At 38.7% G+C, this 15,047-nt stretch overlaps 1 protein-coding gene across 1 annotated transcript; it reads right to left on the bottom strand.

Moving 5' to 3' along the window:
- Window positions 1–6,366: 6,366 nt before the first annotated feature.
- On the bottom strand, window positions 6,367–11,397 carry LOC107041559. The gene is made up of 3 exons (XM_015262163.1): window positions 11,161–11,397; window positions 8,847–9,170; window positions 6,367–7,548 (listed from the first exon to the last, which is right to left on the bottom strand). The coding sequence occupies exons 1-3, from the start codon at window positions 11,395–11,397 to the stop codon at window positions 6,733–6,735; spliced, it is 1,377 nt and encodes a 458-aa protein (XP_015117649.1). The 3' UTR covers window positions 6,367–6,732.
- Between the last annotated feature and the right edge of the window lie 3,650 nt (window positions 11,398–15,047).

Below are 15,047 nucleotides of genomic sequence, written 5' to 3'. Positions count from 1 at the left end.
GAAAATACTTTTACTGCCGTGCGGCACACGATATTTTATGCCTCGAGGACTGAAAACCGCGATTTAACCGAGCGAAGCGAGGTTAGAATAGCGGTTTTCCGTCCCTAGAGGCATAAATAGCTATTTTTTAATACTTACCTAAAAAATGCACTTTTCGAGATAGTTTAGCGGGCGTGAAATGGTTGTTTTCCATACGACATGCGAAAAGTTCAGCTTTACGCTTTCGAAATTTACTTCACACACGATCTTGGACTTTACACAATACGCGCAAAGAAAATCGGCCGGTATTACAAAAAATAGGATGTGTTACACGTGCGTATGAAAAAGGCTAACTTTACGCGACAGTAACACAATCGTCCGTGAAGCGCTATCTTACGGCCGGAATGACAAAATAGTATATTTCGTCATTAGGCCGAAAAAAAACTTTTCTGACGAGTATGAGTTTGCAGCCCGAGCCGAAGACGAGGGCTGAAAACTCATATTCGCTGAACTCATATTCGCTGGCGAACTCATATACGATATTTTTTGTCATAACAAGATCGGCCGCGCGGGCTGCGCACGCGCCTTGTCATCTCCTCACGTAGTGGCGCTTCGGTTTCAGTCTTACGCTTACGCTTATTCGAGATTTTCGAGATATTTTGAGATCGATTGCTGTTCTCCTTTTTACGATAGGACTGCTATAGGCAGTAAGGACGTGTAGCGTCTGTGAAGAGTCTTTTGAAATTTTGTCCAATTTCTATTTATTACAAAGATAATTATGTGATAGAATGTCAAAATTATGAAAAAATGGAAAATTCCAAATCCTATACAATGACCATCTTCTCAATGGAATACTTCACACCGATGTAGTATTTTTTTGCCAAAATGACCTAGGGCACATGATGAAGTCCCTTCATTTTTTGACGTACTAATTTTTTTTTGGAAATTAATCAATTCTTTCATAATTAAATCTTCATAGATACGTTATAGACTACAACAGAATTTTCCTCAGACGAAAAATTCAATTTCTCAAATTAATAATTCTGATTTTCAGATAAAACCGGTTTTTTGATTTAAAGAAGTTTTCTTTTGTGGGTCTATTTGATACATTTTTGCTTACATTTGAGGACTTTTTCATACAACTTTTGTCAAAAAATAGTGTACGTTACACATGCATAAAGTGGGGGGCTAGTCTCGTGTGTGATTTTTTTATCGAGAGTCGTAGGCTTACGCAAGGTAAGTACTGCTCGCCCATATCCCCCTACTTTATGCACTTGTAATGGAAGAAATATCCATATTTTTAGAATTGAATATCGTAGAAACTATGTAGTACAAAATTTAACAACCAATTCACCGTATTCGGAATTTATCAATCTGGCACAGATTATTTTGATGTCATTGGGCCCGATAAACCGCAATTTAACCGAGCGAAGCGAGCCTAGTGTCATAAAACAGGTTTTTGGCTTTGCTCTTTGGAGTCTAACGAATATTTTGAAAAAAAAAACATGTCAATCGGATGAAAATTGAGACACTCGGACGATATTAAATATAAAACATCGTTTTTCGATTATGTATGGAGCACAATCGATTGTACTAATCATGCATCAAAAGTTGCTCATTCCATAAGTGGCGCACAGTATTCTTATTACAAATTGTGTGTTAGAAATTCCACATTCGACTTTTAAATGCTTAATTGAAACCAACCCACATTCGAATGTACATCCACGGACGAAAAAATTGAATAGAAAAACCTATCGAATTCGTTAGAAAATTCTATTGAATTTCTATTGAACTGTTCTATTAGTTTTTGACCAATTCTATTGAAATGTTCAATATAAAATATTCAGTAGAAAAAGCCAATAGAATTCACTTTTTCTACATAACTTATTCTATTGAGATATTAAGTTTTTTCGTTTGATTTTCTTGGTGAGAAGAAAGGAAAAATAGAATGAAAAAAACTTAGAACATTTGAGTCGAACAAATTCTATAGAAAATATATGAAAAGAGTAAGCTATATAGAAAAATCGAATTCTGTTGATTTTTTCTATTGAATATTTTCTTTTGAACACATCAATAGAATCAGCCAAAAACTAATGGAAAGTTTAATAGAAATTTAATAGAATTTTCTAACGAATTCGATAGGTTTGTTTGTTCACTTTTTTCGTGCGTGTCAAGTAATCAGAATGTGCAGAATACAATTTTTGTAGATGGGAAGGCATCCCTTCGTGTGCAATAGGTGATTTTGAAGAAATACTACGCTGGTGTTGAAGTATATCTTTCTCAATTAAATAAATTACTAATGGTCATCATGCATTTTGAAAATTTCCGTCGCCATGCCTATTTGACAATACGACAATAATACGGTATAGTACTGTCTTATTGCAGTTATAAACTTGAACAGAAAAACCAAAAAACATCTTTATTACGATTCAATATTCAAATATATCCAGTATCTTCGTCATTAATTCGATCGATTGTCTATACATTTAACAACATGGTCCTTGAAACATCTTCACTATCCTACATTTTTTGTTTATTTAGCTTATCGATATTGACTAACTCAGTAACTCAACTGACGTCAACTCATTTCCAATAATATTTATTCGATTCATTATTCAGTTTATTGGATGGAAACAGAAATTGTGAAACTATATGGAATGTTTTGTACAACAGAATAATCGAATTCCAAATTTTTCAGATAATGAACTGTATTATTTACATAAATGACTTATCATTATTTGATTTTTTTCCTTGTTATGAAATAACATTGAGACTTTTTTTGAAAACAGTGAAAGTTCACATGACATTAATTATTCTTTAACCGAGATGATTAATTTAGCAGTGAAGTTGTGGGAGGAGAAATATTTGAAGGCATTTTGGAATTTACTGTTAGACGATGAAAAAATTCCTTTTAGCTTTTAACGATATTTGCGGAAAAATAAAACATTAAACGAATGTGAAATGCAGAAAGTTTCGAAAAAAACTACATTTCGATACCAGTGCGACGATTTTTTCACGAGTGTGAAGTTGACGGCCCGAGGCGTGGCCAAGAGCTGCCAATCACACACATGAAAAATCCCGTCGCACATGTGTTTGAACTGCATTTTTTGTCAGTAATGTTACGTTCAAACGAGTGTTTAACTGTCCGTTCACAAGTAAACGAAACGATTTTTCGGCACTTTTTGGTAAGAAGTGGTGGCATCAGTGATAAAATAGTGAATTTTAACATAAGGCCGAAAAAAACTTTTCTGCACTGATAGAAAAAGTAGAACGATTCAGTTGCACCAAACGAGGCTTCTTAACTGTTACCGCGATTGGTTAATAGTTAACGAATCGTGGTAATAGTTAAAAAGTCTCGTTTGGTTCGACTAAACCATTCTATCAGTGTGGTGAATATGAGGTTGCGGCCCGAATCGAAAGGGAGGGTGGCGATCATATCACCTATAAAAGTTTTTGTGATCCGCGTGACGAACAATATTTTTTGACACTGTTGCTACGTTCACCTCGTGCCGAAAAGGACCTTTTCGTTTACTCATGAATAAAAAATTAACGAAAAGTTTTTTCATTTAGTCGTAAACGAAAAATAAACGGAAAGTCTTTTCGTTTACTTGTAAACGAAAAAGGCACAGTTCGGCCACTTGCTGAACGTAAAATCACTGTCAAAAAATATGGTTCAACACATGTGAGACGGGAATTTTCAGCTCGTGCGATTGGTAGCCCTTGACTTCGCCTCGGGCCGCCAACTCCACACTCGTGTAAATGCCGTTTCACTCGTGTCGAAATGTACTATTTCATCACGCTGTGCGAAAAAGTAACTTTTTAGGCACCCTTCGCGTGCCTAAAACGTCCCTTTTCCACACATTGTGATGAAAAATATTGTTCGATACTCATGGGAAAAGTGTTTTTTGGCTCGTGGGAGGTTTATAGCACGAGCCGAAGGCGAGAAGGCCGAAGGCAAAAAACACTTTTCCGCACTCGTAACGAAATATACTATTTTGTCATAACAGCTGCAAGCCTTACGGCCGGAATGACAAAAAAAATTTGATTATTTCGTAAATATCTTCGGAATGGGGTAATTTAGAGGCCAATGCCCTAAGATTTTTCTTGTAAGGAGATTTAATCCTTTAGCTCTTATGACATTTTTCGGTAAACCTATTCGATTGAGAGATAGTAACGAACTCATCAGACATTTTATCAGTTTAAAATGACATAGCTCCATCAAAAACACTAATACTATTACAACAGTGGCGGTCTGTATGTTGATATCTTCCATTTTTTTTTCAAGAAAAGTGTCACGCTTGCTTGGAGTACTTCGATAATCCTTGAGAAGACATCGAGACATGCCACGTGACAAGTTAAGGGATCCCTATCAGTGATAAAATGGTTTTTTACTCATGTTTCTATGACTTGCAATTCTTCAGACGTTTTTTTTTCTTAACGGGAAACGGAATCTTTGTATCTATATGAACTTTAAGAATTGTTTTTTCTCCTCACGGAGAGAAATGTACAGCGAAAATTATGGAACTCACAATTCGCTCACCGATTACGGAATCGACTCAGAAAATTTAAGTGACAGTATCGTAATTTTTCAAAAGAGATTCAGATAAAAATTACGGAACGCTCTGGAAAAATTCCGTGACAGTTCCGTAAAATTTCCTGCAACCACATTTCGCTCCGGAATTACGGAAAAAATACATAATTTTTATTGACGATTTCTTTCCGTGCTACACTTATTGCTTTATATCTATGAAATTACTTCATATTGCAGTGTTGAGTCAATGGGGTAGTTTCATAAATAAAAAATAATGAAACAACAAAGAATGCAGGAGAAAACGCAATTCTACAAGTTTACATAAACACAGGGGTTTCGTTTCACCTTAATGAAGTAGTTTAAGAACTTTGGTTTCTGCGAGATCACCACACACGTCTATTTTTCAACTGATGGTAAATTAACTCACATGAAGCTCTTGAGTCTTTATTATTCAGCAAATATCTCTGAAGCTCCTAGGATGAATCAGTGCAAAGTGAAACGGTAGCGAATTTCGTTCTTAAGGGTCGAACGTCCTTAAAGATCGAATGAGGAAGACCAGTCAAATGATTACAGTAAACTCTAGCTAGTTGCTCATCGAAAGGGCTGTAGGGGTACCATTTCCAAGAAATGAGCATTCCACCGGTCCCCACTTCTTTCCCAATGCCGACCCAAGTTCTCAAAAAAATGAAAAGGAATGAATAGTTTTATTTTCGAATAAAATTATTTTTTGTCATTCCGGCCGTGAGGCAGTGCTTCACGGACGCTCCGCTCCGCGTCCGTGAATCTCTGACTACGGCCGTTATGACAAAAAATATTGTTCGTCATACGGCCAAAAAAAACTTTTCTAGCTCATATGATTGCAGCCCTCACCTTCGGCTCGGGCTCATATTCGCCAGAATTTTTTTTTTCGGCCTAGTGACGAAATATACTATGGATCTCTGCGTTTACGTACGGAAGACAAAAGAAAACGATAAAGTGGCCGGGAGTGGAGAGTAGTGCTCGAGCGTCCAAGAAGGGGATTAGGGGAAAACGAGCAACTAACGGGCATGCAACTACAGTAGAGTCTCCCTATTATTCTCACTCCCTATGATTTTAGTTGGGGAAGTTGCCTTCCCCCACCACTGAGTCCGTTCACGTGTAGTGGTAAGTGCGTGTCCCGCTGCGCGACGGGAACGCGCAGTGAGAAACTCTTCGGTGCCACCCGTCATGTGTTATGTATAGCCTCGTGTTTTGTCGTTTATAACTTCAACATGTCCCCGGTGAAAACAAATTTGAAAAGGAAATCTCCAGTTTCAGTGGAGTTACACATTAAAATAAAAGCCGTAGACGAGGTAACAAGTGGGACTCCAGTTTCAGCAATTGATGAAAATCTCAACGTTCACGAGGCCACTGTGAAGTCGTGGGTGAAACAAAAAGACAAACTCGAGAAATGGAAAAATGAGCTCGAAAATGTTCTTCAATCAAGAAAAAGATTGGTGAAACCAGTGAACATCTTGGTGGATAGAGCGCTGTGGTGTTTGATAATAAAAACAATTAAACAGACAAAAGAGTCATTCTAATCATTTCACCCTCTGGATTTGATTTCATTTGACAGGTTGAGGTTATGGTTGCTTCCACTACAGGAAAAGTGAAACAGACAGATTTCACTCTCTATCTGTTTCTCTCTTCTCAAGTCACGCCCTCCACGGAAAAGTGGGGGGTCCCAGACCGTTTCAGAGCTAGAATTCTGTGCGTTTAGAGTACCCTAAAAACTTTAAATTTCAACCAATCAGAGCCATGCTTCCCGATTGGTAATGCAGGAATTCTAGATGCCTAGCTCTGATTCGTTGAAATTTAAGGTTTTTAGGGTACCCGAAATGCGCAGAATTTCAGCCCAGTACGGCGAATTTTCAGTCTCAAGGCCACAATAATAGGGAGACTCTACTATAGCGAGATTCTACTGTACTTAACTCGTCCCTCCCGTTTGACTTTTAAGAATGTTCAACCCTAAATGAAGTTTAGTCCTTCACAATTTTTTTAAACTTTTTTTACTACAGAGATTGTAAACACAAGATCGCCCCGTTCTTCACTAGACTCATCAAAAACCCCCAGAAGTTTTATATCTAAAACCCCAGAACTTCCGACTCTCCCCTCCCCCATTCCTCCCAAATTAACCATTAAAAGATCTTTGACCAGCAAAGACCCTCGTGACCTTAAAAAACCCCACCTTCTATCCGAAGAATTTACTTAACAAAAAGATCCTTCAAAGACGAGCAGATGGATGCTTCGCACCCCTCGCTCGTCTCTCCCTCCTTTCCACCTCCCGCAAACCACCCCTTCCCCTTGCCCTTTCCACCCCCTTTTCCCCCTGAGCCCCCATGATCGCCGTCAGAGCTTCTCTGTGCTGTCAGGAACCCCTCGATGGCGCTCCCGAGGACTTGAGCGTCGACCTTGGTTCCACTGGTGTCGTCCCACAGGACCTTCTGCCGGACTCTCTCCGTCGGAGGGCTCCCACTCCTCCCTAAATTGTCGTTGACGACTTTCATGACCTTGGCTTTGTCAAGCTTCGTGTTGAGACTTGGGAAATCGACTTCAGACGACTTTTGCTTCTTCCACATGGGCTGATGTCTGTTGACAAACCATGAGGAGGTGCCTGACGTCTTCTCCGCGTCAGCGACCTTGAGATTAGTCCCGTGAAGAATGGATACATCGAAACTGTTTGACCTGTCCTTGAGGCGTTTTCGTTCGTGCTGGAGGGGTTTAGCTTTTTCTTCTTTCGGGGGATCCTCCCCACAGCGATTTATCTCGGTGGCGGAGGAGGTGAGGGAACTGAGGATGGAGATGAGGTCAGTGTTTGAACAGACGATGCCGGGGGTACGGCGGGTGGAGGGGGGGAGCTCGGAGGCTCGTCTCCGGGGGGCTGGGGCTGTTGGAGGAGGAGGGAGGTCTGAGTGACGACGGGACTGCTGAGTGTAACGTTGGGATGATGAGGGACCTTCCAGGGGCTGGACTTCGCACATTCGCTCGTGTGAGGATGTTCTCCACATCTTTAGGCGTACCTGGAACGTAATCAGGGGGTTGAAGCTGTATTTTTTTTTAATGAATAGGAGATTTGAAGAAAGGAGGAAATGGATGAGTCGATTATTATACATTGAGAAAGATGGCATTATCTGGATAATGAGGAGGTTTAGGATGAATTATCGAGCAGTGTTTTTTCAATTTCTCCACACAAAAAGGTTTTTCACATTTTCACGTAGAATCATTCATTTTGGTGTTATGTAGACGAAACATGTTTACTTAGAAGTTAGTCGTTGAAAAGATCCAGAAATTAAAGAGAGATCGAGGAAGTTTTCTACAGGAAAGTGGGGTCTACCGCAAATCTTTATTAAAGATCGACTATCTCTATCCTAAAGCTAGTACTGCCACGAGTAATTTTAGAAAGTGGAAGACGAATAGCCACGAAAATGTGATGAGTGGAGATAATCCTCAAGCAGCTACACCAATTGTATCGAGACGTATTCAAGCAGTCGTTCACACGCTTTGACAACAATAAGTTAGGCCAATTTATAAACAGTAATTTGTGTGAATAATCTCATCTAATTAAAATGTATTTGGAACATTTTATTATTTATTAAAACCCTATGGAACATTTAGAACAGTTATTCCAGAAGAAATAAAAAAAAACTTGTAGCTGACAAAAGTCCCAACAAAAAATGTTTTTTGACCTTTTTGTTTAAGGTTTTTTCGTCTGTAAATCCCGGGGGAGGGGGGGGGTGAAATGGAAGGGGAGTGCTATTGTTGTTGAACACTGCTTCAATCGCTGATCAACAAAAATAAAAATTTTCAAATAAAGTTTTCCGTTATAATATTGACGTTCTATGCTTCGATTTTTTTTCGTGGATTAATTGTTTTTTTTTTGGCCTCCTTAGTCGGGAATCGAACCCGGCTCTCCCGCATGTCAATCCCATACTTTAACTACACAGCAGCCACCGCTATTGGTTACTGAATTTTTAGGATTTTCCTACTGAAATTAAGTAATGTTTCTTAGTCTTGGTATCGCACCTTCTGGAATTACAAGTTTCTTTAATTAAATTCTGTAATTTGGTTCTGGCAATTATAAACTTTTTTCTCGGTGCTTGAGACCACTTGACCCCAAGCTACAAACGATCTTAAATATCTTTGACCCCCAGCTAAAGATAAAAGAAAAAGTTCCAGGAGTTTTAATTTTCTTCAATTTAACCCCACTCTCCTCTAATTAATTGAGATTTAAAGGGGAAATTCGTTCAAGAGAAACATTACAACATTAATCGACACAAGAACATTATTGTTTAAAATAAAAATCTTACCGATACTTTACCTTCCTCGCTTTGATCTCAGCAATATCGTCCATAATATCTAATTGTAGGTTGTGAGTACTTCCAGAGTTGCTGGGGGGTCCAGTCATGCCTGAGGCTGAGTCACGTCGCTTCGGGAGTATCCTTGTGGCACCCATGGGAACAGCGGCTATTGACTCTCGTCTACCTCGGCCAAATAGAGTTGGCGGAACTTTGGAAATTGTCACGACTGAGTGCCTTCTACCACCTGGTTGTGGAGCTGGAGCTTGTGAGAGGGTTGCCAGAAATTCGGCTTCACGAGGCGTCGGCCCAGAGGCTCCACCACCTCGTTCACTCAATCGTCTCACCTGAGAAATTGAGAAAAAGAAACAACAATTTGATGATTTTCTTAAACTCAACCTTTGGTGAAGGGAGATAACTGCAATAGTGTATGTCACTGCTGCTATGTTGACTTCGCGCCGAAAACTCTCGTGAAACACCTATCGTAGTTGTATCGAAATATACTATTTTTTGAAATCGCGAAGTTCATACTTTGCGTTGAATCGCGATGCTGATATCTTTATGTAAATTGCTAGTTGTATCGAAATATACAATTTTTCAAAATCGCGAGGTTCACACTTTGCGTTAAATCGCGATGTTAGCATTTTTGTGCAAAGTATTAGTTAAGTTGAAATTGAAGTTTAGACTTGTCTCAAGGAGGGGGACAATGGAAAACACTAATCGACCGGTGCATTCTGAAATAACGGCGATCTTCATGAAAAATCGCGAAGTTTACACTTGACATTAAATCGCGATGTCAGCATTTTTGTGCTAAATACTAGTTAAGTTGAAATTGAAGTTTAGACTTGTCCCAAGGAGGCGGACGGTGGAAAACAAATCGAACGGTGCATTCTGAAATGACGGCGATCTTCGCGAGGAATCGCGAAGTTCACACTTTGCGTTGAATCGCGATGTTAAAATTTTTTTAGTGCAAAGTGTTAGTTGAGTTGAAATTAAAGTTTAGATTCGTTTCAAGGAGAGGGATGGTGGAAAACACAAATCAAACCGTGCATTCTGAAATGACGGGGATCTTCATGAAAAATCGCGAAGTTCACACTTGGCATTAAATCGCGATGTTAGTACTTTTGTACAGAGGACTAGTTAAGTTGAAATCGAAGTTTAGACTTGTCCCAAGGAGGCGGACGGGGGGAAACACAAATCGAAAGGTGCATTCTGAAATGACGGCGATCTTCGCGAGAAATCGCGAAGTTCATACTTTGCGTTAAATCGCGATGTTAACATTTTTGTGTAAAGTGCTAGTTAAGTTGAAATTGAAGTTTAGACTTGTCTCAAGGAGGGGGACGGTGCAAAACACAAATACAAAAATACAAATACAAAAATAAATGCAGAATACACGGAACGGTGTATTCTGAACTGACGGCAATCTTCGCGAGAAATCTCGAAGTTCTCACTTTGCGTTGAATCGCGATGTTAACATTTTTCTGTAAAGTTCTAGACAAGTTGAAATTGAGGTTTTTTAACAATTGCGCTTCATTAATAAAAATTCATTTTCTCATTAATACAGACATTCGATAGAAATATACTATTTTTTGCAACCTATTTTGCAAAGATCGAAAAACAAATTTCTGATTTTCGCATTTGACAACTTATTTCTCAGAGACATTTTCTTGCTTTCAGCGTTTACCGGACGAATTGGCCCACTTCGCTCCAAAATTAGTGAGTTTTTTCCAACTTTCACGAAAGACGGTCAAAGTTAGGTCGCAAGTCGATTTCAGATCGTGACGTAAATTTTAGTCATGATTTTTATTCAGACCACAACTTCAGGTCACGTCTTAAAATTAGGTAGCGACTCTAGTTTCGATTGCGACTCAAATTTAGGTCACACGCCTTAAATTCCACACGGGACTCAAATTCAAGTTGCAACTTAAATTTACGTCACGTCTAAATTTAGATAACAATTCTGATTTTGATTGCGACTCAAATTCAGATTACGCCTTAAATCTTGCTGGCAAATAAAATTCTGGTCGTAACTTCAATTCAAGTCTCGATTTGACTTCAAGTTGTATTTTAATCAAGATAATGAGTTCAATTCAGGGAACGACTCAACTTTTGAATTTAGATCGTGACTTAAATACAGGTCACGACCTGAATACTTGAGAAGCCACTGTTTTCATTAAACAATATCAAAGGCCTTTTTTCGTGACCCTTGAAATTCTGTAAAAAAAGTTCTCCGGGATTTTCAACCCGAACCTTCTCTACTCAAAGATATTCGCAGATAAATAGTCAATTATATTGATTCCCCCATTCCTCTTCTACTCGTTTCTGATCACGAATTACCTGTGAAGCAGTGATCCCAGGTGTGCACTGCAGAGTGGGTAACGAATGTTTCCGCAGTGCTTCTCGAAACGGAGAGAGTAAATACGGATTGAGAGAAGGTGAGTCTGGATCCAGGCATCGCGGTGGAGACTCAGTCCTGCGCTTATCAGCCTCCTCTTCGCCGAGTGTACTCTCCTCCACGATTATTTGCGGCTCACTGCCGATGCTGAGGCTTTGGCAGAACGATTGCCGTCTCATGATTCCTCCTTTAGGTGCACTACAAACAATTAAAAGACGACATTATGATTCATCGATATTCCCATATGTTTTCTCATGAAAAAAAAAACAATAATGTGGTGATTCCGACTCGTTTTTTTTATTGCACATTTATGTGCAACGAATAGAATTCGTAGTGCTATCGAATTCTATTCGTAGTGTTGCTCAATAAAAAGAGAGTGAAAACTGACGCATTGTTTTTCCCAGCCATTGCGTAAACACTCTTACATACATATTCTAGAAGCGATCAGGTCTATCAAAAAATATTAATAAATCATTTTGCAGTGGATTCCCTTCTCACCCAGAAATATCGTCTGACATTTTTTCATTAAATCAAATTGATTATTTTTCCAACCCAAATATCGGGCAATATAATTGGCCCATTCGACATCACGTGGTATAAGTTACAGGGTTTTTAACTGATAATTTTTTGATAATTTTCTCTGGTAGTTGCTATATAAAAAACAAAACATCATGCAGTCGAATTAACCCCTCGTCAAACTGACAGATTGAATTCAATTGTGGTAATCCGAGGATTTTTATTCGAAATGAGTGTTAATTATACAATTTTCGTTTCTCAATTGTGAGTTTCGTCTCATGGTCCAATTATATTGCCTGACATTTGGATTGGAAAAATAATTCCCCGAATACCACACGAGCTTCAAAATTAATCGGGCATTTTCCTCAAGGTTCCCTGCATACAAACGAAGTTGTCAAATTTTTCACGAAAAATCACTCGTGCTTCGCACTCGTGATTTTTTAACCTGAAAAACTTGACTCCTTCGTTTGTTTGCAACGAACCTATCGGAAAATACCCGATTATTTTGAAGCTCTTGTGGTATTACAAGTGAGTATTCGACGAGGTTGGCGGACTGTGTTAATGGGAGTTAGGCACCTGTTGGATATAATCGAGTCAGTTTTGGAAAAAATGAGAAATAAGATTATATAGACGAAAAACAAATCTGTATGATGTCACAAACCTCATGAAAGCATTGGATAATTGCAATGATATTGCACCTATACTGTTAGAACCTTTTTAAAACTCAAGTAATAGCTACATTTGAATTTTCAATCTGGTGAATGTGAATTTGAATTCTCGTTCACATTCGAAATTCCACGCGATTGGGTGTGTTATCTTCGGCGCTCATTTCTACTTCAATGATCACCTGAATTATCAAACTTAATATGAAAATTAAACATCGCATTCAATCGAGTTTTTAATAGATTGTAAATTCCTAGCGACAGTTGTCAGAATTTTCACAATTTTCGATAAGTTTTAGTGTGACACGGATCTGAAACTTGCGATTTCATTGGATATTCCAGAAATTGAGTGATTTGTCAACAACATTGTCAATAATATGTATGGAAATTTCTGGCGAATAATTCGTTGTTAAAAAATTCAAAATTTGATGAGTAAAACGACCGATAACGGTGAATAAAAAACCTCCTAACAGCCGTGATTGAAGGCTGATAAACGTCTATTTTACCCCTAATATATGATAACCAACCAGAAATATTCCTCATAATCAATATGATTAACGACCATTAACGCGTGATACGACAGACTAGTAAACCGGGATGTGCTACCATATTCATGAATACGGATTAAATGCCATGTGATGATAAAAAAAACCGACTCATTACTCGGTTAGATTCCGAGCAGAACTGCTGTGAAACGGCACGCTGACCCTCATTGCGCGCTATGGCCATGAAAGACCACGTGACCTAATGATTCCCGATCTGGAACGAGCCCTTGACCAAGCTCAATTTTTAACACACTCTCTGAGGAGATAATTCAGGATTTAGCTCCGTGTGAAACATCAGCTTATCACGTTCCATCACTGAATTGAAGTGAGATGAACACTTCTCAATTTTTAAAGATTGAAATCTGGAATGAATTTCGACATGGCCTCTCGAACTCTAAACCCAACTTCACCAGATTATTCTTGACTGACACATAGCGCGAACCAGTCTCATTTTTTAAACATAAACATAAGTATTTTTAAGCGCTGTTGTGAACTTATTTATTCACTACCGTTGATTTAACCGTGAGAATGTTTAATTTCCGTTTTTTGGTTAGTATCGAGTTGCAGTCCAAAAATTGAGGCACCCTGATAGAAAGGATTAGTTATTCTAACGAATGGATTTGGTTGGAGTTTACGGTCTATTCGGTCTCAAAAAATGTTCTTCGTTGATGGTTAACAAATGCGTAGTTGATGAGGAGCCTTGTTAGACTCGACTTTCACCTTCCAAGTGAACCATTCATTAACTATTTACTAATATCTACTTGGCCATATTTAACTCTACCTTTCATTAATAGTTAACGAATCTTGTTTGGAATAAATGAATCATTCTATCAGTGCAGATCACGGGCAGAGACGGAACAGTACAATCACACACAGAAAAATCTAAATGTAACTTACGTTTTGCTTAAGGTAATTTACGTTTAACCCCAATACGATGTCTAGTGATTTTTTTTTCTGTCAAAAAAATTGGAATTTAGGCTTTGAAAAGACGTATTTTCCGATCAAAACAGAAACGTAAAATACGCTCAAACAAAACGTCTGTTACGTTTCACTAAGCATATTTCACGTTTAAGGAATCGTAAAGTACGATTGTAATAGGAATGTAGTTTACGCTTTACTTATGCTTAATTTACGAAAAAATATCATATTTTACGTTTGAAATAACTTTTTTTTTGTCGTCGTTAATTACGGATCAGTCAATGTAAAATACGGAAAAAAATCATTGTAATTGACGAATACGAAACCGTATATTACCTTTATGTAACTGTAATTAGCGGAAAATTTGAAAGCAATTTACTCTTCAACTTCAAACGTAAAATACTCTTCGGAAAGCGTAAAAGACTTCTTAAACGTAATTTACGTTTTGGTTTTTCTGTGTGCGTACACTGGATCCATTTAACCCTCCTGAACTGGCTAGATCTCTTACGTCTCACTTGCACTGTAGTGGTGCCCTATAGGTTGAGTAGTTGGCGGCGGCGCGCCGCTCTGCGCGCCAGTTCAGGAGGGTTAATACAGCAGAGTCTCCCTATTATTCTTACTCCCTAGGATTTTAGTTGGGGAAGTTGCCTTCCCCCACCACTGAGTCCGTTCACGTGTAGTGGTAAGTGCGTGTGTCCCGCTGCGCGACGGGAACGCGCAGTGGGAGACTCTTCGGTGCCACCCACTGATCTCTATATAACTGGATAGCTGATCCCTATGCTCCCACCACTCTCAAAGTGAGGTGAATTGAAGTGTNGACGCCAAGCGGAGCGGTTCACTCGGTCGCTCCGTACTACAGGATATTCTAGCCCGAGTTGGGAACATATCCTGTTTCTTTAACATCTATTCCTTTTTTTCCATTTTCCTTTCTTCTTTTCCTTTCTGCTCCTTCTTTTCCTTCCTTCCTCTTCTTTTCCTTTCTTTTTGGCTCTCCGAGAATTAATAGTAGTCTTAAAGACTACCAACGAACTCCGCAGTATATAGAATCAGTGGAAATAAAATCGAAGATCAGATTTAAAGTGTGCTGAAAGTGGAAGTTCCGACTAAATTCTTTCAAGATTTCTATACTAGCCGTGGAATTATCTTTGAAGGAAATTTAATTTTGTAAATTCAGTTCGACTTTTTGCG

The sequence above is a fragment of the Diachasma alloeum genome, unplaced genomic scaffold, assembly GCF_001412515.2.
Source record: "Diachasma alloeum isolate Michigan unplaced genomic scaffold, Dall2.0 Dall_scaffold_00368, whole genome shotgun sequence".
Taxonomy (NCBI): Eukaryota; Metazoa; Arthropoda; class Insecta; order Hymenoptera; family Braconidae; genus Diachasma; species Diachasma alloeum.
The sequence above is the reverse complement of the archived record's forward strand: the minus strand, read 5'-3'. Positions and strand labels throughout refer to the sequence as shown.

Excerpts from the sequence above, each read along its gene's own strand:
- LOC107041559 (XM_015262163.1), bottom strand. The coding sequence starts at position 11,397 with ATGAGACGGCAATCGTTCTGCCAAAGCCTCAGCATCGGCAGTGAGCCG. Across the intron at positions 9,171-11,160 it reads CTGGGATCACTGCTTCACAG|GTGAGACGATTGAGTGAACG; the intron begins GTAATTCGTGAT and ends TCAATTTCTCAG. Across the intron at positions 7,549-8,846 it reads CTGAGATCAAAGCGAGGAAG|GTACGCCTAAAGATGTGGAG; the intron begins GTAAAGTATCGG and ends ATTACGTTCCAG.